The sequence below is a fragment of the Doryrhamphus excisus genome, linkage group LG4 (assembly GCF_037039965.1).
Source record: "Doryrhamphus excisus strain RoL-2023G ecotype Guam linkage group LG4, RoL_Dexc_Guam_v1.1, whole genome shotgun sequence".
Taxonomy (NCBI): domain Eukaryota; kingdom Metazoa; phylum Chordata; class Actinopteri; order Syngnathiformes; family Syngnathidae; genus Doryrhamphus; species Doryrhamphus excisus.
Genome location: NC_136360.1, coordinates 14,195,784 through 14,220,199, shown reverse-complemented (window position 1 = coordinate 14,220,199; position 24,416 = coordinate 14,195,784). Strand labels below are relative to the sequence as shown.

The 24,416-nt window shown below is 42.9% G+C and overlaps 1 protein-coding gene across 8 annotated transcripts in view; it reads left to right on the top strand.

Annotated features, from left to right (window-relative positions):
• Positions 1-24,416, top strand: part of herc2 (HECT and RLD domain containing E3 ubiquitin protein ligase 2) — a 58,775-nt gene that overhangs the window by 15,655 nt on the left and 18,704 nt on the right. For 2 of the 8 annotated variants that reach the window (XM_058074132.2, XM_058074129.2), the window contains exons 16-61: positions 675-868; positions 944-1,144; positions 2,249-2,477; positions 2,566-2,690; positions 2,755-2,933; positions 3,011-3,198; positions 4,099-4,254; positions 4,335-4,520; positions 4,712-4,888; positions 6,984-7,087; positions 7,323-7,473; positions 7,542-7,756; positions 7,838-7,970; positions 8,058-8,185; positions 9,079-9,274; positions 9,347-9,468; positions 10,021-10,197; positions 10,265-10,401; positions 10,474-10,625; positions 10,695-10,886; positions 11,481-11,668; positions 11,756-11,948; positions 13,163-13,345; positions 13,437-13,621; positions 13,823-13,970; positions 14,037-14,233; positions 14,313-14,543; positions 14,631-14,769; positions 14,913-15,059; positions 16,061-16,203; positions 16,279-16,525; positions 17,748-17,890; positions 17,984-18,082; positions 18,151-18,319; positions 18,389-18,514; positions 18,583-18,691; positions 19,722-19,861; positions 19,963-20,153; positions 21,195-21,300; positions 21,378-21,469; positions 21,548-21,723; positions 21,809-21,920; positions 23,161-23,242; positions 23,308-23,542; positions 23,609-23,786; positions 23,867-23,948. In XM_058074132.2, the coding sequence (XP_057930115.2) occupies positions 675-868; positions 944-1,144; positions 2,249-2,477; positions 2,566-2,690; positions 2,755-2,933; positions 3,011-3,198; positions 4,099-4,254; positions 4,335-4,520; positions 4,712-4,888; positions 6,984-7,087; positions 7,323-7,473; positions 7,542-7,756; positions 7,838-7,970; positions 8,058-8,185; positions 9,079-9,274; positions 9,347-9,468; positions 10,021-10,197; positions 10,265-10,401; positions 10,474-10,625; positions 10,695-10,886; positions 11,481-11,668; positions 11,756-11,948; positions 13,163-13,345; positions 13,437-13,621; positions 13,823-13,970; positions 14,037-14,233; positions 14,313-14,543; positions 14,631-14,769; positions 14,913-15,059; positions 16,061-16,203; positions 16,279-16,525; positions 17,748-17,890; positions 17,984-18,082; positions 18,151-18,319; positions 18,389-18,514; positions 18,583-18,691; positions 19,722-19,861; positions 19,963-20,153; positions 21,195-21,300; positions 21,378-21,469; positions 21,548-21,723; positions 21,809-21,920; positions 23,161-23,242; positions 23,308-23,542; positions 23,609-23,786; positions 23,867-23,948 (7,383 nt within the window). Of the gene's footprint in view, positions 1-674; positions 869-943; positions 1,145-2,248; positions 2,478-2,565; positions 2,691-2,754; positions 2,934-3,010; positions 3,199-4,098; positions 4,255-4,334; positions 4,521-4,711; positions 4,889-6,983; positions 7,088-7,322; positions 7,474-7,541; positions 7,757-7,837; positions 7,971-8,057; positions 8,186-9,078; positions 9,275-9,346; positions 9,469-10,020; positions 10,198-10,264; positions 10,402-10,473; positions 10,626-10,694; positions 10,887-11,480; positions 11,669-11,755; positions 11,982-13,162; positions 13,346-13,436; positions 13,622-13,822; positions 13,971-14,036; positions 14,234-14,312; positions 14,544-14,630; positions 14,770-14,912; positions 15,060-16,060; positions 16,204-16,278; positions 16,526-17,747; positions 17,891-17,983; positions 18,083-18,150; positions 18,320-18,388; positions 18,515-18,582; positions 18,692-19,721; positions 19,862-19,962; positions 20,154-21,194; positions 21,301-21,377; positions 21,470-21,547; positions 21,724-21,808; positions 21,921-23,160; positions 23,243-23,307; positions 23,543-23,608; positions 23,787-23,866; positions 23,949-24,416 lie in introns of all 8 variants that reach the window. The other 6 variants (XM_058074125.2, XM_058074124.2, XM_058074130.2 and 3 more) reach the window with 5 other exon arrangements.

Below are 24,416 nucleotides of genomic sequence, written 5' to 3'. Positions count from 1 at the left end.
TGAGCCCTTAAAGACGTTCAGGATGGTTGAGTCCACAACTCAATAGAAAGGGATGGAAAATTAACATAATAGGTCCCCATTAAGTAGCTCTATTTAGGTTTTCTCTGTCTTATATGGCTTAGTTTCTTTTATGTCTAACAATAACATACAATATTGTGTAATAAGAGCATAAAGGTGACTATAAGGTTGTTATTTCATGTTTAGAGGGCTCCAATATTGTTACAAAGTTGTATTTAGAAGGTTGTAAGCCAGATTTCTTATTTTCTCTATGCGAATCCACATATATACTATACTGGGAGCTAGGAGCGTGAAGATGGCTATAGGGTTGTTAGTTCATGTCTAGCGGTCTTTGATAATGTTAAAAAGCATATTTATGAGCTCAAACTGTTTTATATACCAAAGTATTCCATTTAGAAATAAGGAATTCTACTCATAAACATTGAATAGTCAGGCCAGGAACCAATTATCTGCCATAAAAGAGGTATTACTTATTTCGATACCTGTTATATTTTTGGTTGCACCGTGAGTGGGGGTCGCGCTTGGTTTGATGATTGTGTTTATAAGATATTGTTTGATTAAAAATGTGTGAATTTGCATGTATTATTCTGGTGAGAATTGTCAAACATACAAAAGCCAAGTGTAATAATAAGCTGCTTTTTGTATTTTATTCTCAGGGAAGAAAGTGGTGGACGTCGCTGTGGGATCTTCACACTGCCTCGTCCTCACTGATGATGGAGAAGTCCACAGTTGGGGTAGCAACGATAAGCTCCAACACTTTGACACGCTCTTTTACAACAAGAAGCACCCCAAGGCTCTCCCTGGTCTCAAATCCAAGCACATCGTCGGCATCTCCTGTGGCCCGGGACAGGTGACACGCACTGCCGTTGAATCGTGATGTTAACATGAAAAAAGTGGAGGTGAAACATGCTCCCTCTGTTTTCAGAGCTTTGTCTGGTCTTCGTGCTCCGAGTGGTCCGTTGGCCAACGCGTTCCCTTTGTGGTGGACGTGTGCCCTATGACCTTTGAGCAACTGGACTTACTCCTGCGGCAGGTCAGCGAGGGCATGGATGGCAGCTCCGACTGGCCTCCCCCGCAGGAGGATGAGTGCATGGTGGTCGCCACGCTCAACCTACTTAGGCTCCAGGTAGACACAAGTATTTAAATGTCCCATAAAGATACTCATCCCCAAAATGTTACTGAATTGAAGACATTGTTCTTGATGCGACTGTTCCCAAAGACATTTTGATAAAGAAAGGGAACTTGACATGTTTCTCACTATTTTTATTAAAATGCTGGCACTGTCTTTGGCTCCTTTTGGGTTATCAGGGTGAGAAAGATGATGGAATTCAAGCAATAACTCATGGTAAAACAGGAAGATGATGTTTGTGTGGTGAATCACTGCCATATCATGTCTTTGGGAGCAGTCATGTCTTCAATAAAGGTTAAAGTAACCTTAAATTATCCTTTTCACTCATCATATATATGCATTTTTAATGGTTTTATGCATGCAAAATGAAACTTGTAAATGAATATCTACAATATAGGATTCATTAATAGACTATTTTTGGAGTTGAAGCATAGAAAACAGGTTTATGACTCTAAATACAATTTTTAACATTATTAGAGCCCTGTAGACAGATAACACCCCTATAGTCACTATTACACTTCTGTTATTCATTGTTTACACCGGATTTTAACTATTATGCAACAGGGACTCTAGACGGCTTCTAGACAGTGAGCTATTTATTTCTTCTAAACCTAAGAGAGTTTTAAACAGAGTGCAGAAGAAGGACAAAGATGCCACAAACCTACCACTTCCACACGGAACGGAAGGATCTCATGGCTAGTTACATAGAGTGCAAGGTAGTGTAAAGGACTAAAGATGGATCTCTCATCCTTGTAACATTACTGCCACCTAGTGACCAGAATATTACATATCACTTGCATTTCAAGATGTTTTGACATAACAAAACAGCATTAATTAATTCATTAGTGTTTTTTTTTTTAACGAACGCAATTTGGCTATAATCAAACCGCGATATTGCGAGGGACAACTGTATTTGGAAAGTTTTGTGTTAACATTTTTTACTTTCTGGAACAGATTAATTGGATTTACATAATTTCTTATATGAAAAATACATTTGGTTAGCGTTCGTTTTGGTTAGAGTAGGACGTTCTAGAAGGAATTAATGATGTTAACCAAGGTACCACTGCTGTAACATACATTTTCCAAATGATTTTCCCCCAGCTCCATGCTGCTATTAGTAACCAGGTGGATCCAGAGGAGCTGGGCTTGGGGCTGGGCAGTGCTCTGCTGAACAACCTAAAACAAACAGTGGTCATGCTAGCTAGCAACGCCGGGGTGCTCAACACGGTGCAAGCTGCCGCCCAAGCTGTCCTCCAGAATGGATGGTCAGTGCTTCTGCCCACTGCAGAGGAGCGGGCCAGGGCGCTGTCTTCTTTGCTGCCCAATACTGGTTAGTACATTGGACTGTCCAGGTTCTGCTGTAGTTGAGCAAAAATGAGGGCGGAATTGAGAGAACCATTTTTTTTGTGGTGCCACAGCATCAGGAAATGAGAGGAGCGTGACCCCTGGCCGCCGATTTATGATCGACTTGCTGGTCAGCAGCTTGATGGCTGATGGAGGTTTGGAATCTGCTCTGAATGCGGCCATCACGGCTGAGATCCAGGTCTGTATGTGTGTCATCTTTTCACTCTGGTCTGGAAGTCTGAGTCTTGATGCTTCGGTGATAGGATATCGAGGCCAAGAAGGAGGCCCAAAAAGAGAAGGAGATAGATGAGCAGGAGGCCAACGCTTCCACCATGCAGCGCTGTCGCACCATGCTGGACAAAGACCTTATCAACACTGGAATCTACGAGTCAGCGGGGAAGCAAATCCTGCCTTTGGTGCAACTTGTCCAGCAACTTTTGAGGCATCTTTACCTTTTTTAGCATCTGTAACATTGCATTAAATATTGCAGCAGGCTAACATGCTTTCTTTTTTCTCCAGAAATATCGCATCGCAGACCATTGCCAGGCTTAAGGACATTGCGCATTTGCGCATTTCCAACTATTTAGAGGCGGAGCACGACAACAAGGAACGCTCTGCGTCTTTGGACTTGCTGCTCCGCTTCCAGAGGCTGCTGGTTAGCAAACTCTACCTTGGCGTCAATGACTCTGTCAACGTCAGTGGATACAGTAAGTCGTGAATTTGTCTTTTCCCACAGGCCTGCAATGTACATATGTGTGGTGGTGGTGGTGTACGAGTCTAGATCAGTGGTTCTGAACTGGTTTAACTGGTTTTACACCGTGAATGACAAGTGGCGACACAAATTGTGCAAAAGTTTTAGTTTTGGCCTCATAATTATGACTTTCCGACTGGGCAAGCTCGGAACACCTCACCAGGGGGTGTCCGGAGGCACCCGGACCAGATGCCCGAGCCACCTCAACTGGCTCCTCTTGATGTGAAGGCTCTATTCCAAGCCCCAAGCTCCTCACCCTAATTATGACTTTATTCCTGTAATATTTTTATTTCATTATACCTTTTTCCCCAACCTTATTTTTCAAAATACGGAACTTTATTTTGTCTTTGTTTCTCATAATAGTACAGCTTAAAACAAAAAATTTTTCTCATCAGAATACAACTTTTTTTTTCTCTTAATTTTTTCAATTCTTGTAAAATTACAGCTGGTTTTTCCATTTCGGCTGTTTTTTAAATTTTAAACTTTTCTTTTTGTAATTTTTTTCCCATGATATTTTGACTTTATTCTTGTAACATAACTTTTTTTGCAACCTAATTTTCTAGAAAAATTACAGCTTATTTATTTTGTTTCTCATATTAAAATTTCAAAAATAAACTAAAATATTTTAACTTTATACTAAAAAATTTTTTCCTCATAATTGTATGATGTAAAATTATGACTTTTTCCTATTCATACTTTGACTTTATTCTTGTAAAATTACTGCATAATTTCCCATCTTTGCTGTTTAAAAAAAAAAAACTTATTGTGAAATTATATTTTGAGAGGCCACAAGTTACACCCGGGCAAATGACAAGTACTTCTTTCAGCCCTTTTAATGCTATGTTATGTGCCGTAGATCCTGAGCTTCTTGGCGTGGGCTCGCTGTTAAAAAAGTACATTGCCTTGCTGTGCACTCACATTGGCGACATCCTCCCCGTGGCCACAAGCATCGCCTCCACTGGCCACCGCCACTTTGCCGAAGTCTCCCGCGTCATCGAAGGAGATCTAACTGGTAACTTGTATGCTGCCGAGAGGCTATGTTACAAAGCGTGTGTCGTAATTCAAACAATGAATCGGCCTCTCGTCCTGTAGGAGTGCTGCTGCCCGAGTTGGTAGTTTCCATCGTCCTCCTCCTCACCATTGACGCAGGCCTGATGCAGGAGACTGGCTCCATCCCTCTCCTGGCTGGACTCCTGGAGCATCTGGACCGGTTCAACCACCTGGCCCCTGGACATGAGCGGGATGATAATGAGGACCTGGCATGGCCTGGCATCATGGGTACAAAAACACTTCTTGGGTTTTCTGGAGTACATGTCCCTTTTTTCATAGATTGGCTGGTTGCGCGACTTACATTTAGTTGATGATGTATTATCTCCATCGTAAATACCGCTAAATGTGACGTATAGTCCACGATATATTTGATGAAGTCCAGTTAAGTATTTGAAGTAATCTTTTCTGTGCTGTGGTAGGGTCGTTCTTCACGGGGCAAAGTTCCAAAAATAACGAAGAGGTCTCCCTAATCCGCAAGGCCGACCTGGAGAACCACAACAAGGATGGCGGCTTCTGGACGGTCATTGACGGAAGAGTCTACGACATCAAGGACTTTCAGGCTCAGTCCCAGTCACTAACAGGAAACAGTATTCTTGGTAAAAAAAAAATAATAAAATAAAAGCAACAATATTATATGTGAGTTTAAGCCAGATGTGGAGGGGCCAGCTGTTTTTTGGGGGGGTCGATTTGTTGGCCCACGACACATTCTACAAACATAATTAAAAAAAAACATTGGGAAAAAAATAATAAAGGAAACATTTATTAACGAGAAAAAAGCATTTAATAGGACTAAAGATATAATATTATGAGGTAAAATTTTATTAGCATAAAGTGAAATATGTTAGTTTTTCAAACTTCTAGTTGTATCCTTGGTTCACTGGGTAATTCGGGTCTCACAACAGACACCCTCGCCCAGGTGACCCAGCCGGGTTGATCAGTCTAAGTAGCTTTAGTTGTTCTCCACGGATCTCCCCGCTTGATCCACAGCCACCTGGACGCCTTTTCTGCTGTGTCAGTGATGTTCTTGATGGCTCTTCTGTTGTGCTGTCCCTTCACTCCAAACATCTTGAGTGCTCTGATGAGAGACTGGCCTACAAATCCTCTGAACCCGACCTCGATGGGGTTGCATCGGGTCCTCCATCCACTGCTTCGGCATTCGTCTGCCAGCTCCTCATACTTGGCCCTCTTCCTCTCAAAAGCCTCCTCCATCCAACAGTCAACTCCAGCAGGACCACTTGCCTAGTTGTTTCTGACATCAGGACCATGTCTTGCCTGAGAGTGGTCACTGCGATGTTCTCCTGGAATTTGAGCTATCTCCCTAGGTCGACTTTTGGATGCCAGTCTCGAGCTGTCGCCAGCAGCCCCCCTGCTTTGGCTTCTCCCCAGCCCTAACAAAGGCGATGGACTGCCTTGTTAGTTGTTGGTGTTTACTGGTGGAGATTCCTGTGCTGATGACCTCTGCAATGACCCGCAGCACTTGGTCATGGCACCAGCGGTAGCGCCCGTCCCGCAGTGCCCTTGGGCAGCTGCTCAGGATGTGCTCCAGCGAGCCGGCACAGTGGATTCTCTGCCAAGCCCCAGCGGAAGAGGTTGGACGGGCTTGGGAGCACATCGTACACCGACCGGATGAGGAACTCGATCCGGTGTGGCTCAGATCGCCATAGCTCTGTCCACGATATCTTCCGGTCAGCTGCCTCCTCCCATCGGGTCCATGCTCCCTGCTGCCACATCCCTACTGTCCCTCGGACCTCCTCCTGGATCATCTGACGCCTTTCCTTTCCCTGTGCCTGGTTGAAGTGAGGTCTTTGGTTGCTCCTGAGGCCTGACCGTACGGAAGCCACTGTTCCCACCAGCTCATTGTGTCGCAAGCGGGACTCCACTTCCACTTCCTGCCAGTTCGTACTTCTATGCCAAATGTCACTGGAGTCCCTATACAGCAGCATCTCTCTTGCTCGGGTGACCATAAACTCCTCCATCAGACTACTGAAGGGCAATTTCAGCTTGTTGCTCCTCCTGTACAAGGCGATGCTGCTGAGGCTTCGTGGTAAGCCCAACCACCTCCGCAGGAAACAGCTTTCAAATACTATGAAAAACAAAATATCAAATTCAAGTTTTTGGAAAATTAGGTTTCGGAAAAAGTTATGGAAGCCAAAATTTTATGGGAATAAAGTAATAATATAATCAGAATAAAATTGAAGAAAAGTAAAATAGACAGAATGTAAAAAAAAAAAAAAGCAGAAACGTTATGAAAATATAATATATTATGAGGAAAATTAATTTCTCATTTTAGGAGCATAGAGTCTAAATATTAAAAATATGCTATTCTTTCTTTTAATAGTGTGAAAAAAGCAAAACAAATTAGTTTCTTTCTTTCGGCTTTTTCCTGATTTCGGAGTCACTTTTGATCCGCATAAAAAAGTTGTAATTTTAGGAAAACTGGTGTTATGGGAATAAGGTCAATATATTATAGGAATACAGTGACAATATTATGAGATGAAAATTTATGAAGATTATTTAAGAAGAAAGTTGAAATATTTGGAAATAAAAAAACAATGTAAAAACTAATAAAATAATTTTTTTTTCTTGAAATGTATATAACTTATTGCATATTTTAGCAAGTTCGGACACCCCTGCTTTAAGCCTATGTGCATACCTCAAGGTTGTAGTAACGTACTGTATCTTCTACTCCAGCCCAGTTTGCAGGAGAAGACCCAGTGGTTGCCTTGGAAGCAGCCCTGCAGTTTGAGGACACCAGGGAGTCCATGCAGGCCTTCTGTGTTGGCCAGTATATGGAGGTATACCAACTATCCAAATGTACTTGTTATACTGTACTTCACGCACTCTGCTCTGAAGGACTTGTTCATAATTGTAGCTCCATGCTATAATTCTTTTTTTGCGTTCCACGAACAAGTCAACCACAGACACACAATAAGCTGGAATCTGTCTGTAATATGGATGCCAACCAAGACTTGGTTTTGACAATCATTTTTATTCCATTATACTAAATGGTTCTAAATGGTCTCTTCGCAGCCAAACCAGGAGACGGTCACCACTCCAGACCTCAGCAGCCTGTCATCCCCCCTCATTGACACCGAAAGGAACTTGGGCGTGCTGCTAGGTCTCCATGCCTCCTACCTGGCCAAGAGCACCCCACTGTCACCCATGGAGATGGAATGTGCCAGTAGGTTTTATACCATCTCCGCTATATGTCATTCCCTGTTTTTGTGTTTCAATTCATTCTTTGTGCAGAGTGGCTGCAGTCCTCCATATTTGCCGGGGGCTTGCAGACCAGCCAGATCCACTACAACTACAACGAGGAGAAGGACGAAGACCACTGTAGCTCCCTGGGGAGCACTACTCCTGACAAAGCCAAATTGTACTCTCGCAGAATCACGCTCAGTGACCACGCGCAGCCTTTCCTGCAGGCCATCGCTGACAATAACACTCAGGACCACACCGTCAAGGTGGGGGGGTCAGAGTGAGAAGTTGCCCCCATCAGCGCAGTCTCACACAAGCTCATATTTTGCTGTTTTGTGGCCCTGCAGGACTTCCTGTGCCAAATAGAGCGCTGCTGTAAGCAGTACCATCTTATTACACCCATTACCTTTCCTCCTGAGCACCCTGTGGAGGAAGTGGGCCGCCTGCTGCTCTGCTGCTTGCTCAAACACCAAGACCTTGGTAACCTAGCAACAAGCCTCACTCACCTACCTGCATCATACCTACTTTTAGCATCAAATGATGTTGATTCTCCTCTTCTGGTCTCAGGTCACGTCGCTCTCTCACTTGTCAGTCAGTGTGCCTTGGGGGCGGACCAGGCGAAACAGAGGTCCCTCCCTAAATCTGTGATTGACGTGTGTCGCATGGTCTACCAGGCCAAGTGTTCTTTAATCAAGGTATGGTGATGCAAACAGTGGTATGTACAGTGGAACCTTTAAAAGCTGAAAACCATGTGATGCTGCTTAACTCGCCATTTTGTTTTGTGCTGAGTCATCGCTCAGTACATCGTGGTTGGAACACCGCTCCCTTACTCTATTGCGATTTTTCAAAAATTTATCATGATCACTGTTTTGTGGTTGACTACGGCCTGTTATCAGTCCAAAATTATACATATAGATTTGGCCTAAATTATGCATTTTTAAGCTGCAAATACTGTATAAGCCACCATTCAACTTGTCATTGAAGTGTTCCATAATTGCCACTGGGTGTCAGTAATTGTTCGGTGAGACAAGCACCCGACCTGATCGCTTTAATGCAGGTTAAATGTTATCATAATTAGACGGGTTATTGTTGCTGCCATAGCCCCACAACTCGCTAAAACTCAACTTTGAACCTCTGATGCCACCTTCAATCCACCACCCACTCTGCTCCCCTTCAAGGGAAACTGTCTTGCAGGGCATATATTCTCTTACTTAGAAATAATTCACTTTTGCTGTTAGGTCTGGAACCAATTAACCGCCATAAATGAGGGATTTCTGTAGTGACATTATTCCGGTGACAATTGGTTGCCATCTTATAACTTTCACTGACTTTACGGGCAGTTTTGAAAATAATCTTTCTAATATAATTGTAAATACATACATCAGTGGTCCTTCATATACCCAACCTGACCCCAATTGATTTCTTTACACTGGAGCATAGCCAAAGAAAAAGCAAAACAGGCTTTATTCATTGAGGTTTCGTCTGTTGTTTTGAGCAGTCTCTTTTCCCAATTCTGAATTGTTTGACTTGAAGTTTGGAGGTCATGCAAACGAAGCCTGTTCACTGAAACATCTCTCTGTCTTTTAAGACCCACCAAGAGCAAGGCCGCTCCTACAAAGAGGTGTGCGCCCCCGTCATTGAGCGCCTGCGCTTCCTGTTCAACGAGCTGCGCCCGGCCGTAAGCAACGACCTGTCCATCGTATCCAAGCTGAAGCTGCTGAGCTCTCAGCCGCGCTGGCGGAGGATCACCCAGAAACTAATCCGAGAGCGCAGGAAGAAAAGAGGTGGACTCTTGGGTGTTTCTGATGATCCTAACGTGACTCGGGTGTGTTTATATTATATTTTTTCCTATGTAGTGCCTAAAAAGTCTAGTGACATCGAAGAGCCAAAGCTTGAGAATGAGGGAACCATAGAAGAAGAAGCCAACATCAGCCCAACAGCCACGGATAGGAAATCACCTACAAGCAAGACACCCAAGGTACTTCTTCAATAATCTTTTTCTAATATTATTCCCATTCCATTAATTCCATCCTAAACCAAATTTTCCAAAAATTCCAACTTTACTCTTTGTTTCTCTTAATATTAAAAATCATCATGTTTTTCTTTCATTCTTCAACTATTAGCTTACATTATTTGTCCACATAATTTTACAAAATTATTCCTGTAAAAATGTTCTGAAAAAAAATTCTGTTTTGAGTTTATTTTTTGAAAAAAAAATTTGGATGTTTTTTTTTTTTCATATTTTGACTTTATTTTGTAATTTTAACTATTTATTTTCTCAATATGACAACTTAAAAAAATTCTTTGCTACTTCAATTTTATGCCACTTAACTATTTTTCTTCATAACATGACGTTATTTTTGTAAAATCACTGCTGATTATTCAATTTTTACTGTTTTTATTGTTACATGATATTTTTAGACTGTGCCTCGAGCCAATAAAATAACAGCAGTGGGCTGCATGAGGCCCCCCAGACTGGACTTTTAACACCCCTGCTCTATTCTGACCTGGTGGTATTGTTCCATCAAAGCAGGACAAATGGCAACCGATTGTGAGCACGGTGGACAACGTCCAGAAGTACAGATGGCTGAAACACAGCATTCAAGGCACCTTCCCCCAGTCAAGCCTCATGGCCAAAATTGTGGAGTTTGCACTGAAAGAGGAGCCCCTGGATGTGGAGAAGATGCGAAAGTGTCTTCTCAAACAGGTTAGTGCAAATGTAAGGCATGCCTGGCACCTTGCGGGGGCCAAACTAAATGGATGCTTGATCCTAGCTGGAGCGGGCGGAGGTGAGGCTGGAGGGCATCGACACCATGTTGAAGCTGGCCTCCAAGAGCTTCCTGCTGCCGTCTGTGCAATACGCCATGCTATGTGGATGGCAGAGGGTCATACCGGAAGGAACCAACATTGGGTAACCTTGCTTGGTTTTTCCGTGTGTCCAATTTGGCCACGGCGGTATTAGTGTGACGTCTGTTTTTTTCAGAGAGCCTCTTTCAGACTGCCTGAAGGATGTGGATTTGATCCCGCCCTTCAACCGCATGCTCTTGGAGGTGACTTTTGGCAAGTTGTACTCCTGGGCCATCCAGAACGTTCGCAATATCCTGCTGGAAGCGAGCGGACGCTTTAAAGAGCTCGGTACATTATGTGCTTGCATGTACTTCTCAGTCTCCAAGGCAGTACCTGACGTGTTTGTCTCCTAAACAGGGGTGCAGCCTGTCCCTCTGCAAACCATCACCAACGAGAACCCGGCGGGACCAAGCCTGGGCACCATTCCGCAGGCCCGCTTCCTTCTGGCCATGATACACATGTTGTCCCTTAAACATGGCGCCAACAGTCTGAGTCTGCTGCTCAACTCCGGCATGCTGGCCCTCACGCAGAGTATCCTCAGGCTCATAGGTCAGTCATGTAGCCTGTCTGCTTTCTTCTGTTTTGTCAAGGGACAACACCATACAAAGTCAACTTGGATATATTTTTCAGAGTTCTCAGCCACAGTATACAAAACGTGTTTTTTTTGTTTTTTTTAACTGTATGTCACAAACAAAATGGAGCCGCCTGTGGGTACCTTTTTTAAAAAAGGAAGAGTACCACATCAGCTCCCGCTACTTTTTGAGAAGATCGATACCAGCTGACATCCAGCTTCCAGTATGCTTCTTCAGCAGCTTCTTACTATATGTATATTAATACAAATTGTCGCTTTTTTTGTTGTTTTTTTTTTGGCAGGGTTGCCAGTTAGTGCCTTTGGATAAGGGTTAATTTTATTAAAAGTTGCTGAAGTTATCTGCTTAGAGAGGCATGCTGGGAGCTGTCATCCAGCTTCCCAGCATTCTTTGCAGCACTTGTTTTGTAAAACGTTGCTACAATGATGTGTTTAGAGTTAACATAGTTGTTGTTGCTGCCAAGTAGGCAGCCCACAATTGGGCTGTGTGTTTAGGAACCATGCTGTAGTAGACAAATGGATGACACAGAGGTGTTATGTCATCTGTCCATTAGGACCCAGCACAGACAGCAGTGAGGAAGACCTGAGTTTATCGGTGCATGGAGGCTCAGCCACTGTGTTGGAAGAGTCTAGGAAGGAAGCTGCCCCCACCCCTGTTCCTGCCTCTGGCCCAGAGCTGGCAGCCATGATGAAAATAGGCACCAGGGTCATGAGGGGAGTGGACTGGAAATGGGGAGATCAGGTACCATGTACATATAAACACTGCACATCAGCAGATTATGCAGATGCAGTTAGGTATGTGACGACGACTCTACTTTTGTAATTTTAGGACGGGCCGTCTCCGGGTCTCGGCCGGGTCATCGGAGAGCTGGGAGAAGACGGCTGGATAAGAGTTCAGTGGGACACAAGCAGCACTAACTCCTATCGGATGGGAAAAGAGGGCAAGTACGACCTCAAGCTGGCGGAGCCGCCACCTGCCGCCCAGCACACCCCCGAGGACTCGGATACGGAAGACGATGCGGGTCAGTTCACGCGGCCATCATTGGCCACATTAGGTACACGTTCAATCCATTAGCTGTATGAAAAAGTCTGACTGGGCAAGGCTCATTTTAATGCCTCCCACACGGCAATCTATCTGTGGAGGCAGGTTGTAGTGGGTGGGTTAGATGATGTAATAGTCTATTTGCATAATTTATGGCCATGATGCTAAACTCCACTCAGTGTTTGTGTGTGGAGCTTTTTGGTTTGTCTTATACGAAATGTGCAAAACCCCATTATGTTTTGAAAAGTATTTAACAGAACATAAAGTCACATGATGTCAATTTTGTTTAAATATGTTCTATGCTGTTTGGAATTATTGTTAGTTTTTACATTGATAGCTCATTGCGGCAACCACGACGAAGTCTTTGCAGCAGAGCCTTATTTCTGGATATAGTCCCAGTGGTGTACGAGACATTGGCCGGTCACCATATAAAATTTTGCTGGTCGATAATTGTGCTACATAATATCATCGCTATTCAATCTAATCGCAACATTTTTTTAGACAATATAGTCATTAATTTTAGTCATGAAGTGTAATTCTCATTCGCACCACTAGTGTAGCGTGTATCTGTGTGAGACATTAGCTCGACAAAGAAGTTTATTGTGTGTGTGTGTGTTTTTGCAATGTAGCCAGTGACAATGTTAGGACTAATTTAAAAAAAAATATTATTGTCATTATAAGTTTTTCCGTAACCTTTTTGTTTTTCGCATAATATACGACTTCACAAAAATAACAAATTTCTTTTCATAGTTTGACTTTATGCTGCAAAATTGCATTTTCCTCAATTATGACTTTTTCTCATTAGACTACAGCATTTTTTTCTCTTAATATTTAGATGTTTTTCTTGTGAAATTAGTACTGATTTTCAGTTTTTGGTTTCTAATTTAAATTTTTTTGTTAAATTCAGTAATACAAAAAAAGCAAACAACTGCAGTAAAGATAAATACATTTACAGTTCATGACATCTGCGTTAAGAAGCAGTCTACTGTGTGGAGTTGGAACGACAAGCTACATTTGCAGACAATTCCATTATAACGTGTTTTTGGACTAGAGCAAACAGGTTGCGCCATAATAAAAAAAATTATCTGTGGCGGACCAAATGTGTTGTTATCGGGCCACTACAAAGAAATGGATGCACGGGAAACACTGGCATGTGGAAGCACAGCATTTAGTACACTCCTGTCATTGTTCCAGAAGGTGAGCTAGCGGAGAAGAGCAGTCACCCGACAGCCATGATGCTAACAAGCACCGTCAACCTGCTGAAGACGTTAGCACTGTCCTCTGGCATCTATGCTGATGTGTTGCAAACAGACGCCACGCGTACTCTCTGCGGGCTACTGAGGATGCTCGTGGAAAGCGCCGCTCATGACAAGACGGGTAGCTAATCCTCATCCACTTCAATTCAAAACTTAGATTTTTTTTTTGTGTATGTGTGGTCTAATTCTTATTACCCATTGCTTCCTGTCAGGTTGTCACTCCCACAGGCTGGTGTCTCGAGAGCAGCACAAGAGCTGGTGCACGCTGGGCTTCATACGCAGCATCGCTCTCATGCCCCAAATGTGCAGCACGCTCAGCACGTCTGCTTGGATTAGCCTGCTCATACGCATTGTCGAGGGAAACCAGTCCTTCAATGCCATCACCTTGCAGAGACAGGTCAGTAGCAGGACTGCAAATGCCACTTAACCGACTGGAGGTACGAGTCTGGTGGTGTTGATGTCAGGTCAGGGGCCACAAAATATGATGGGACCCACAGATTGAGATCCCTGGCCTATCCTAATTACACTTCCAACTTGTTTTTCTATCCAAGCTCAATGCATGCAGCATTACAATGTGTGTGTGTGTGTGTTTTTCCAGATTCTTGCACTACGTCTCCTGCAAGCGGTGCTGCCCTCGTGGGACAAGATGGAGCGCTCCCAGGACATGCGCTTCCTGGTGGAGAAGTTGTTTGGCTTCTTGGGAAGCTTACTGAGCACCTGCTCCTCAGACCTGCCTCTGCTTAGAGGTGAGTTTTAAAACTGCTTCTATGTTTGTTTGTTTGTTTTTTTTTAATGTCTGACTTCCCCTGCAGAGGGCTCCCTGCGAAGGAGGAAGTCCCGCCCCCAGGCCTCCTTGACGGCAACTCACAGCAGCACACTGGCTGAGGAGATTGTTTCTGTCCTTCGTAGCCTGCACTCTCTCAACCAGTGGAATAGTCTAATAAACGAGTACATCAACGCCCAGCTCAGCTCAATCGGAGACGTGATGGCAAGCTGCCAATCTGAAGCAGTAAGACTCCACCCTCTCATAACCATCGGTTTCTGCGCTACATTCAGTCTCACTTTATCTTCCCGGCCTCCTCATTTAGAGTTTCCTGGAGGATTACTTTCCCGATGCGGAGGGCCTCAGGGTGGGCAGCCTGATGGCGGTGCTGGCGGTCATCGGGGGCATTGACGGCCGCCTACGCCTCGGCGGACAGGTCGTCCACGAGGAGTACGGCGAGGGAACGGTGACACGCATCACCCCCAAGGGTCGCATCACCGCGCAGTTTCACGAGATGCGGAACAGCAGAGTGTGCCTGCTTAGTCACCTCAAACCGGTGCGAATGCCTCAACACTATTTCAGTCAATGATATCAACGCAGGTCCTTTTTGGAACTTCTTCATTTTGCTTTGAATGTCTCCTAGGTGCCAGCAGTAAACTTCAGCGTGCAGAACCTGCCCTTTTCTGAGCCCATGTTGGCTGTCTGGGCCCAGCTAGTGAGCCTGGCTGGAAGCAGGCTGGAGAAGCAGTGCATGAAGAAATGCCTCAGTCGAGGTCTTACAGGTACACAAACTGCTGAGGGACACACGGATTTGCACAGATCTTTATTTGCACAGCTTCTATAGAGTTGATATTGTCTATATGCACTTTCCTTACAAAATGCATCATTAAAAGATGTCCACTGTGCCCCCTCCCCCATCCCTCAGCGGACCAGGTGGACATTCACTTGCTACGTTGGCAGCAGCTACGGCTATACATTTTAAAAGCTGCTCGGGCACTGCTGTCTCATCAGGACAAACTCCGGCAGATTCTGTCCCAGCCGGCTGTTTTGGACATGGGAGCAAACCCCAGCGGTAAGACCTGGCCCAGCAGAGGGCGCCATTTGTCAGGAGGATTTTTGACCAAATGCCAAACAATGTGAATTAACATGTTAAGTGGTACATGCATTTGACGTAATACTGTTTTTTTAGTCCTCAAGTACATTTTGTTTTAATTTATTAAAAATGTTCATTTAATAATTTTTTAATGTATAAAACATGTATATCATTTTTACATGTATTTTCAAATTTTAACATTTTATAAACATTATGACATACATTCAAATTCAAAACATATACTCCTCAAGGTATAGTTTATTTGACATTAATTGTCATTTTTGAAAGTTATCATTTGTAATTTTAATATTACAAATGTTTTGTTGTTACAAATGTTACAAATTGTTTAATTACATTTATTAATTAGTTTATGGACATGCAAATTACAAATGTACATACTGTTTTTCCTCAAATATGACTTTTTTTTATTAATATTTTTTTTTCACTACTTTTCACACTTTAATTTTTGTTAGTTTAAAGTTAAGAGGTTGATTTAATTACATTTTTTATGTTTTACAAATTTTGTATGCTTTTTAATTTTTACACTCATTGACCATAAGGTCAGGTGTATAAACTGCACCTAGCCGACATATTATGTCATGCATGAGTTTGTAAGGACCGGCTGGCTCTTTATTTGACAGGAGCCAATCATGAGCTATAGGAAAACTCACGGTGTCATCTTCAAAAGAATGCTAAAATCATCACGCAGTAACTCAACACTCAAAAGGTCGGTAGGACATATAAAACACCACTGCATAAGCTGCAATTTAGCTTTATTCAATGGAGTCCAGGTTTAATAATTATATTTTATTATACTATAGCTGCCTGATTACTTATTGTGTACTTTTTGGAAGTAAGTTTTGTGCAAGTGGAAACACAGCATCAATTAGATGTTATTTGAGGAAATATGTCATGTGCTTTAGTTTAACAAGGTATCAGGAGGATCACATGAGTTTTGCTTGTATAAATATGTTGAGCAGAAGATCCAGTGGTGTCCTCCCCGGAAGCTGGAGATTTGTCTCCCGAGGGTCCCCTCCCTCCACTTATCCTCCTGCAGCAGCTGCTGTCTGCCGCAACTCAGCCTTCCCCAATCAAAGCCATTTTTGACAGGCGAGAGATGGAGGTGAGTCATAAATGACCAGCAAGTGAAATAAATTGCCACTGGTTGTTGACGTCTGCGTTGCCGTGATGCGTGCAGGCGGCGGCCCTGGCCGTGTGTCAGTATCTGGCCGTGGAATCCGCCCACCCGTCCTCGCCGCTGTTTGAGGAAAGCAGCTCCAGCGAGGCCACCACGCCGGTCACCGTGCAGCACGTCAGGCCCCCCAAGCAGAAGAAACTCAAGACCCCCCCGGTGCCTCCTCTGCCCATTGTGTTCCAGCTGATGGAGATGGGCTTCCCGCGGAAGAACGTCGAGTTTGCCTTGAAGTCGGTTTCGGGAACGGCAGGTAGGACGTGAAGACATTTGCCTTTTTTGGGGAACTCATTCATCGATTTGATATGAAAGAGGTGTTTTTCTGCAGCAGTACAGTACAGTACCTTCTTTTACATTCAGTCCCAGAGATAATACCCCCCACTCTCAAAAGCACCAAAACAGTGGGGATGTGAATTCTACCAGTCTGTCTTGTAAATATGCAACAATTTTTCAATTTTTTCTATTTCACTTTCCCACAGCTCTTTAATCTCATGTTTACAAACTTTCAAAGGACTAATGTAAATACCACTCCAAAATATCTGGACTTTTTCAATTCTAATTTGGATTATTTTTTTTAAGTTTTACTTTGTAATTTATCTAATTATTTTTGCATGTATTACAAATGTACATATAGTTTTACATACTTTCAAATTCCAAATTGAAATACCACTTTCCTCCAAAATATCTGCTCAGCTTCAGAGGTGATTTTCTTGAAGTATAGAATTTTTTTTTGTATTTTTAAATTTTTTTAACTTAAATTATAAAGTTTTAATAAAAATAATGTATTTTTTTACTTAACTAAATAAAATGATTTGTAATTATTTAATTACATTTTTAAAGTATTACACATATGTTTTTTATGTCAATTTAAATTTGTACATACATTCATTCCATACAAATTGAAATGCTGCTTTCCTAATTTGAAAACACAAAATTAAACAATTCAAAACAAATTAAGCAAATTTGTAATTGATTTAATAAACAATGTTAATATAAAAAAAATATTTCTTAAATTTAATTTAAAATGTTTAGATTTTTACAGAAGATTTTTACATTCATTCAAATAATAAAAAGCCTCAGGCGTTTTTTTTTAATTTTCCTTTATTTTTGGGTTTGGACTATTAAAATACTACTATACTACAAAAAATTTTTAATTTTAATAATTTTAAAATATTTTGGGGGGAAATACTAGGAATATTTATTTCGAATACCCTTTCCCTGCATCAATATGAATTAATCTGTTTCAAAAAAATCACAAATAAATAAATGTGTGGGAAACCCTGTATTTATACAGCCCCTTAAGCGCCCTCTAGTGGTTGCTGCCAGGGAATGCATGATGAAATTCAATTTGATCAAAGTTGAAATGACTTTCTCATTCTCATTTCAACTGCAAATGATGAGATCATTACAGATCATTCAAACAAAGACAGTAGTTGTTTATAATAAAGTTGGACCTGACCCTTTTTTCCTGCCAGGCGTTGAGGCTCTGGTGAGCTGGTTGCTGGACCATCCCGACGTTCATGCCTCGGAGGTGTCGGATGCAGACACCGTATCGGATGAATACTCGGATGAGGAAGTGCTGGAGGAGGTTGAAGAGGCTGAGCCTACGTTTCCCGTGGTACGTCATCTTGACTTCTGCACACTGGTGTACCCTGCTGTAACAATGTACCCAACTGTCTTCTTATTGGATGTGGCATGTGTGTTACATTAGCCTGCTGGCGCGGTGGTGACGGAAAGCCAGACTTTCAAGAAGAGATCGGATTTCCTGAGTAATGACGACTATGCTGTTTACGTGCGAGAGAATATCCAGGTAAGAGGGCGACTTCACACCAGACTCCCGTGGGCGTGATGCATTGAGCCTTTTGGCTTCCCCTGCAGGTGGGCATGATGGTGAAGTGCTGCAGAGCGTACGAAGAAGTGTACGACGGAGATGTGGGGAAAGTAATTAAGCTGGACCGGGATGGACTGCACGACTTAAACGTGCAATGCGACTGGCAGCAAAAGGGGGGGACGTACTGGGTCCGCTACATCCACATCGAGCTGCTCGGTGAGCTTGCCTGGCTTCGCCGACGAGCCCGAGGGGGACGCCGTTTGACTCCTTCATTTGTTCTTACAGGATTCCCGCCTCAAAGCTCCCCCTCCCACATCAAGATTGGCGACAAAGTGAGAGTGAAACCGTCGGTTACCACGCCAAAGTACAAATGGGGGTCCGTCACCCACAGGAGTGTGGGCGTGGTAAAAGGTGTGTGTTTTGAATCCTGATTTTTCACCCAGGTTAGGCGCCATTTAATCCCCTCCGTTCTTCTTCAGCTTTCAGTGCCAACGGGAAGGACGTGATTGTGGACTTCCCTCAGCAATCCCACTGGACCGGCTTGCTGTCTGAGATGGAGCTGGTCCCCAGTGTGCATCCTGGAGTCAGGTCGGGGATACAATATACAGTAGAAAAAATATTCATGATTGTTGCAGGAGTACCCAGCATGCCTTGCAGGCGTATTTGTAGCTTTTTGGTTCATCGTTTTGTGCGATGACCGTCTGTCAGAGCTAGCCGTTCACTATCACTCGCAAATTGGAGAGCGCCTTCCTTAAAGGAAGTTAAAGCTCCTTTGTCTATGCAGACTTACAAATATGATGACGTATATATGTTGTTAGCAAAGGCAAGCATTTGCGCCAAGTTAAAGAATTCATTTTTTTATATTTTTCTGTGGCAGGCCAAATGTATCCATGGCAAGCCGCCACAAGCTAAGAATTGTATGGGAAACACGATGTCTAAAAGCCCAAGTCTCATTCAATTCATCTTATGTTTACATTGGAAATACAGATAAATTATACCTAACCATTTACATAACTGACCAATTATATTAATTATATTAATATTAACCAAGCTACAGCCATATTATTGTTGTAACAATAGCTTTAATCAAGGATTTAAAGCAGGTAATGTACAAACTGTGACCCGAGGGCCATTGGTGACCTGCATCTGTTTTTTTGTTGGCGTATGGCACATTCTAAAAGTAGAAATTAACCAGAAAAAAAACAGGTACGCGTCCTGCTGAGCCCATTTCGCTGTGATTGGTCACATTCCCAAGCATTCCAGAAGACTTCTGGACAGCTGCTGAACCCCTTTTGTCTGATTATTTACACAAAATAAAGACAGTTAGGACACTGATAAATTGTTACTTACAGCTTGTTCTTATGACTATTTAACATGACTAAGTAATGTTGGAAAGGCATTGATGTTGAGAATACAACATTCTAACAACATTCATAGGTCAGAAAATAGGACAAATGTAATAGGCCCCCTTTTAAGATGAACACATGTAGCTGAACAAACTACAGTATTTACCGGTAGTTGTTTTTTATGACAGGTGGTCCCATACTTTTCATAAAAAAAATAACACAATCATCAACATTTCACACATTCCTAAAATGGAATCTGTTTTTCTGTGCAGGTGTGACGGCTGTCAGATGTTCCCGATAAACGGTGCCAGGTTCAAATGCAGGAACTGTGACGACTTTGACTTCTGCGAAAACTGCTTCAAGACACGCAAACACAACACCAGGCATTCTTTCGGCAGGATCAATGAGCCTGGTGCGTCTGGCACACACACGCACTGTACATGGGAGTGAGTGTGTGTGTTTGTGTGTATTGGGTGGTGTGTAAAGCAGCTGTTGATCTCCATGGGTCATCAGGCCAGTCGCCAGCCTTCTGCGGCCGTTCTGGCAAGCAGCTGAAGAAGCACCACAGCAGTCAGCGCGGGATGCTGATTGATGACTGGTCCCGCGCCGTCAAGAGCCTCAACGTGTCGTCGTCCGTCAACCAGGCCTCGCGCCTCATCGACGGCGCCGATCAGTGCTGGCAGTCATCTGGCTCACAGGGAAAGGTGACCCACGCGTCTCATATTTTATTCTGGCGGGCGTGTAATCCATCATCTTTTTATACACGAGGAAAGAAACACATTTTCTACATAATAGATCCATCACCAATCCATTGTCTTTTTTTCCTGCGCTTTTTTCTCCATTTTTTTATAGTAACTTAAATAGGAAGTGCTTTGATAGCGCTATTTCCAGGGGAAACAGTCTCACAAACCAATTCACTCAATATTTTCCAACAGGAACTTTGACAAGATGTGATGTGTGTGATGTGTAACTGGCCAAGAGTGTATACCGGGGGTGTATTTATTTGTAGCAGCTTTGTCGTATAGGTGAAAAAGGCCTTATTATTATGATTTTTGTTGTTTTTTCTTTTGTTCCAAATATTTAAACTTTTTTTCTAAAATAATCTTTGTACATTTTTTTTGTAATATTTTTTATTCCCATGTTTGGACTTTATTCCCATAATATTAGACTTTTTTTAAAATAACTTTTTTCCCCAATCTGATTTTCTAAAAATTGCATCGTTTTGTTTTTGTGACTTTTCAAAAATGAAAATTTTTTTTCTTAATATTTCAACTCTTTACTTCTAACAGTACATTCTTTAACCTAATAATATTACCAGTCTATTTTCTTTACAATACAACTTCTTTCCATAATATTTTAACTTTCTTCTTGAAACATCCAGTTACCAGTTGCCCTGAGAATTGTTTTGTTTTGCATAATATTACAACTTTAGAATTTTTTTCCTTTAATATTTCAACTTTTACTAAAATGACATTATTTTTCCTCATATTATGTTATTCTTGTAAAATTACAACTTTTTTCTGTTAATTCTGACTTGACAAATTACTGATTTTTGTTGCTGCAAATGGCCCCCTTGCCACACTTTAACAATTTCTTTTCATAACTTTTTTTTTTTTTTTAAATTTGAGGAGGGCATGGCCGTCTAGTGTATGTTTAGGTGAATGTAATTATTACATAAAGGGCTAGAAAGACTTATGTCTTATGGCTCTTATGTCGCATGAACTCAATGTGAGCTTCTCTTGCAGCACTGGATTCGTCTGGAGCTCTTCCCAGACGTCCTTGTGCACCGGCTGAAGATGGTTGTGGACCCAGCGGACAGCAGCTACATGCCCTCCTTGGTGGTGGTGTCAGGTAAAATGAAGCTGTTTTTAAAAGGCTTACAGTATACGTATGGGGTATATATGCATAACAGGTGATGCTGTGCACAGGTGGAAGCTCTTTGAACAACTTAATCGAGCTGAAGACCATAAACATCAACCCCACAGACACCACCGTCCTTCTGCTTAGTGACTGCACTGAGGTTTGTAGGCTTTTGTGGCTTACTCCTTGATACTGTCTGCCGATGCTTGACGGAGAGACCACCTTTTCCCATACCCAGTATCACCGATACATCGAGATTGCCATCAAGCAGTGCCGCAGTTCCGGTATAGACTGCAAGATTCATGGACTGGGCATCGTCGGGCGTATCAGAGCCGAAGATGAAGACCTGGCCACTGTTCCTTTCCTGGCGTCGGACAATGAGGAGGAGGAGGATGATAAAGCAGCCACTGGGAGGTATGGCGACGACTTGAACTGACTTTGAAGACGAGCAGATCAGATGACTGTGTGACTTTGCTGGCTTTTCTGCCTTTTGTCTCAGTCTTTCTCGAAAGAAATCCTCAGGGTTGGAGTCGGCTGCCACCATCAGGACCAAAGTGTTCGTCTGGGGGCTGAATGACAAGGACCAGCTGGGTGGACTCAAGGGATCCAAGGTGCTGTTTATAAAACCATTTTTAAAAAACATTGTTTCACACAGGACTACGCTCTACCTGTGGCCTGGGTGTCTCTGACATCATTGTCTAATTTGTATAATTGGTGCATAATTGCGGTGATGCAAAACTCTTAGTCAGTGTTTGTGTCATATATCAATACCTGATTGTATTGATGAACAACAGGTCAGGGTACATGGAACATTGATCCACTGGCATATTGAGGGCTTTGCCTTCCAGCTCAGCTCTCTTTACAGTCTTATTCTCTGAAAAACAAATATAATATTTGTTGTTTTTTTCAGTTAGTTTGCTCATTCATTCATTCATTTTCTCCCGCTTATCCTCACAAGGGTTGCAGGGTGCTGGAGCCTATCCCAGCTGTCTTCGGGCGAGAGGCGGGGTACACCCTGCACTGGTGGCCAGCCAATCACAGGGCACATATAGACAAACAACCATTCACACTCACATTCATACCTATGGACAATTTGGGGTTCGCCAATTAACCTAGCATGTTTTTGGAACTTGGGAGGAAACCGGAGTACCCGGAGAAAACCCACGCATGCACGGGGAGACCATGCAAACTCCACACAGAGATAGCCGAGAGTGGGATTGAACTCGGGTATCCTAACTGTGATGTCTGTGTGCTAACCACTCATCCACCGTGCAGCCCGTTTGCTCCTTCAATTATTGGTTTAATGGTTTAATTTTATTTGCATCCAGGTTACAATGCAATTCAAATCACAGTTCCACCTTGTCAAAAGGAGTAGGAAGAAGCAGAGCACACTATATTTTTAAGAATGTGAGGAGGGTCGAAAAAAACAGCCATGGGGTACTAGTGGCCACCAGGCTGCATTTTGGAGACCCCCACATTAAGGTGTTGGAAGGACAGAAACATTAGCGCCGCTAGCTTAGCTATGTGAGCTACAGTGCTAACATTATGTGTAGCGAAGCCTTTAATATGTATATGCAAGCGTCCAAGACGCGTACAACGGCCTAATGAATAGAGGCAGAGTCCCAGGCTGTTTTTAAGATGTGTAGCGAAGCCTGTGTTTGTACAATGTGGTGTGCATATACAATGTAATCTAGCTAGGTATCATGTCTATGAGTGAGGATTTTTTCTTTCATGACAACATGAAAAACAACGAACCTTGAGGGAGATGATGGGATGATGTTCATAAATAGGTGGTAAACATCATTCGAAAGTTCAGAAGCTTCAAACTCTTGCCGTGTTGCTTCCTCCCAGATCAAGGTGCCCTCCTTCTCTGAAACCCTCTCAGCTCTCAACGTGGTTCAAGTCGCCGGCGGTTCTAAAAGTCTCTTTTCAGGTAGGTGGGACTCTTTATCGGGACTTTGTGATGAAAAACTCGTAATGTATCATCCACCATTTCAGTCACGGTGGAGGGCAAGATCTACGCATGCGGCGAGGCCACCAACGGCAGGTTAGGCCTGGGCCTGTCCAGCGGGACCATCCCCATTCCCCGACAGATCACCGCCCTTAGTAACTATGTGGTGAAGAAGGTGGCCGTGCACTCTGGAGGACGCCACGCCATGGCTCTCACCGTGGACGGGAAGGTCTTTTCATGGGGGGAAGGAGACGACGGGAAGCTAGGACACTTCAGCAGAATGTATGTTAGTCTCATCCCGCACGTCTTTCCTTTGTTGCCTTTAGTTACATTGTTCCCTCTCCTCAGGAACTGTGACAAGCCTCGCCTGATCGAAGCACTGAAGACCAAGCGAATCCGAGACATCGCCTGTGGCAGCTCCCATAGCGCCGCCATCACCTCCTCCGGGGAGCTGTACAGCTGGGGTTTGGGGGAATATGGCCGCCTTGGACACGGGGACAACACCACCCAGCTGAGGCCTAAACTTGTATGCAGTGGTGCTTCAATTCTTAGTAGCTTTGCTTGCATTCATCTTTAACGAGTCACTGTGTCATCTATGGTGTCCAGGTGAAAGTGCTGCTGGGATACCGTGTCATTCAGGTGGCTTGCGGGAGTAGAGATGCTCAAACGCTGGCACTCACAGATGAAGGTACTGTTATTATGTCTGCGATATTAAGTAATACAAGTATAAAGGTGGCTATAGGGGTGTTATTTCATGTCTAGAGGGCTCTAATAATGTGAAAAGGCGTATTTAAAAGGCTGTAGACCAGGGGTCTCAAACTCAATTTACTTGGGGGCCACTGGAGCTAGGGTCTGGGTGAGACTGGGCCGCATCAGGTTTTCCCAAAAAAACAAACAAAAAAAACGCATTTATTAAAAACAAAAAAATAAACTTTGCTTTGGTTCCAATTTTCTACAAGAAAAGCTCTGATAAAACATTCCACTGTTCTCAAATATCTTATCTTATTTTTGTACACAAAATAAGATGAAAAATAAACAAATCAAGAATAAAGAAAATCAATCAGAAATAAATAAATAAATATAATAATAATAATAATAATAATAAAACGGCAAATAATAAAAATTTAAGAAACCACATATAGTTGGTGGGTAGACA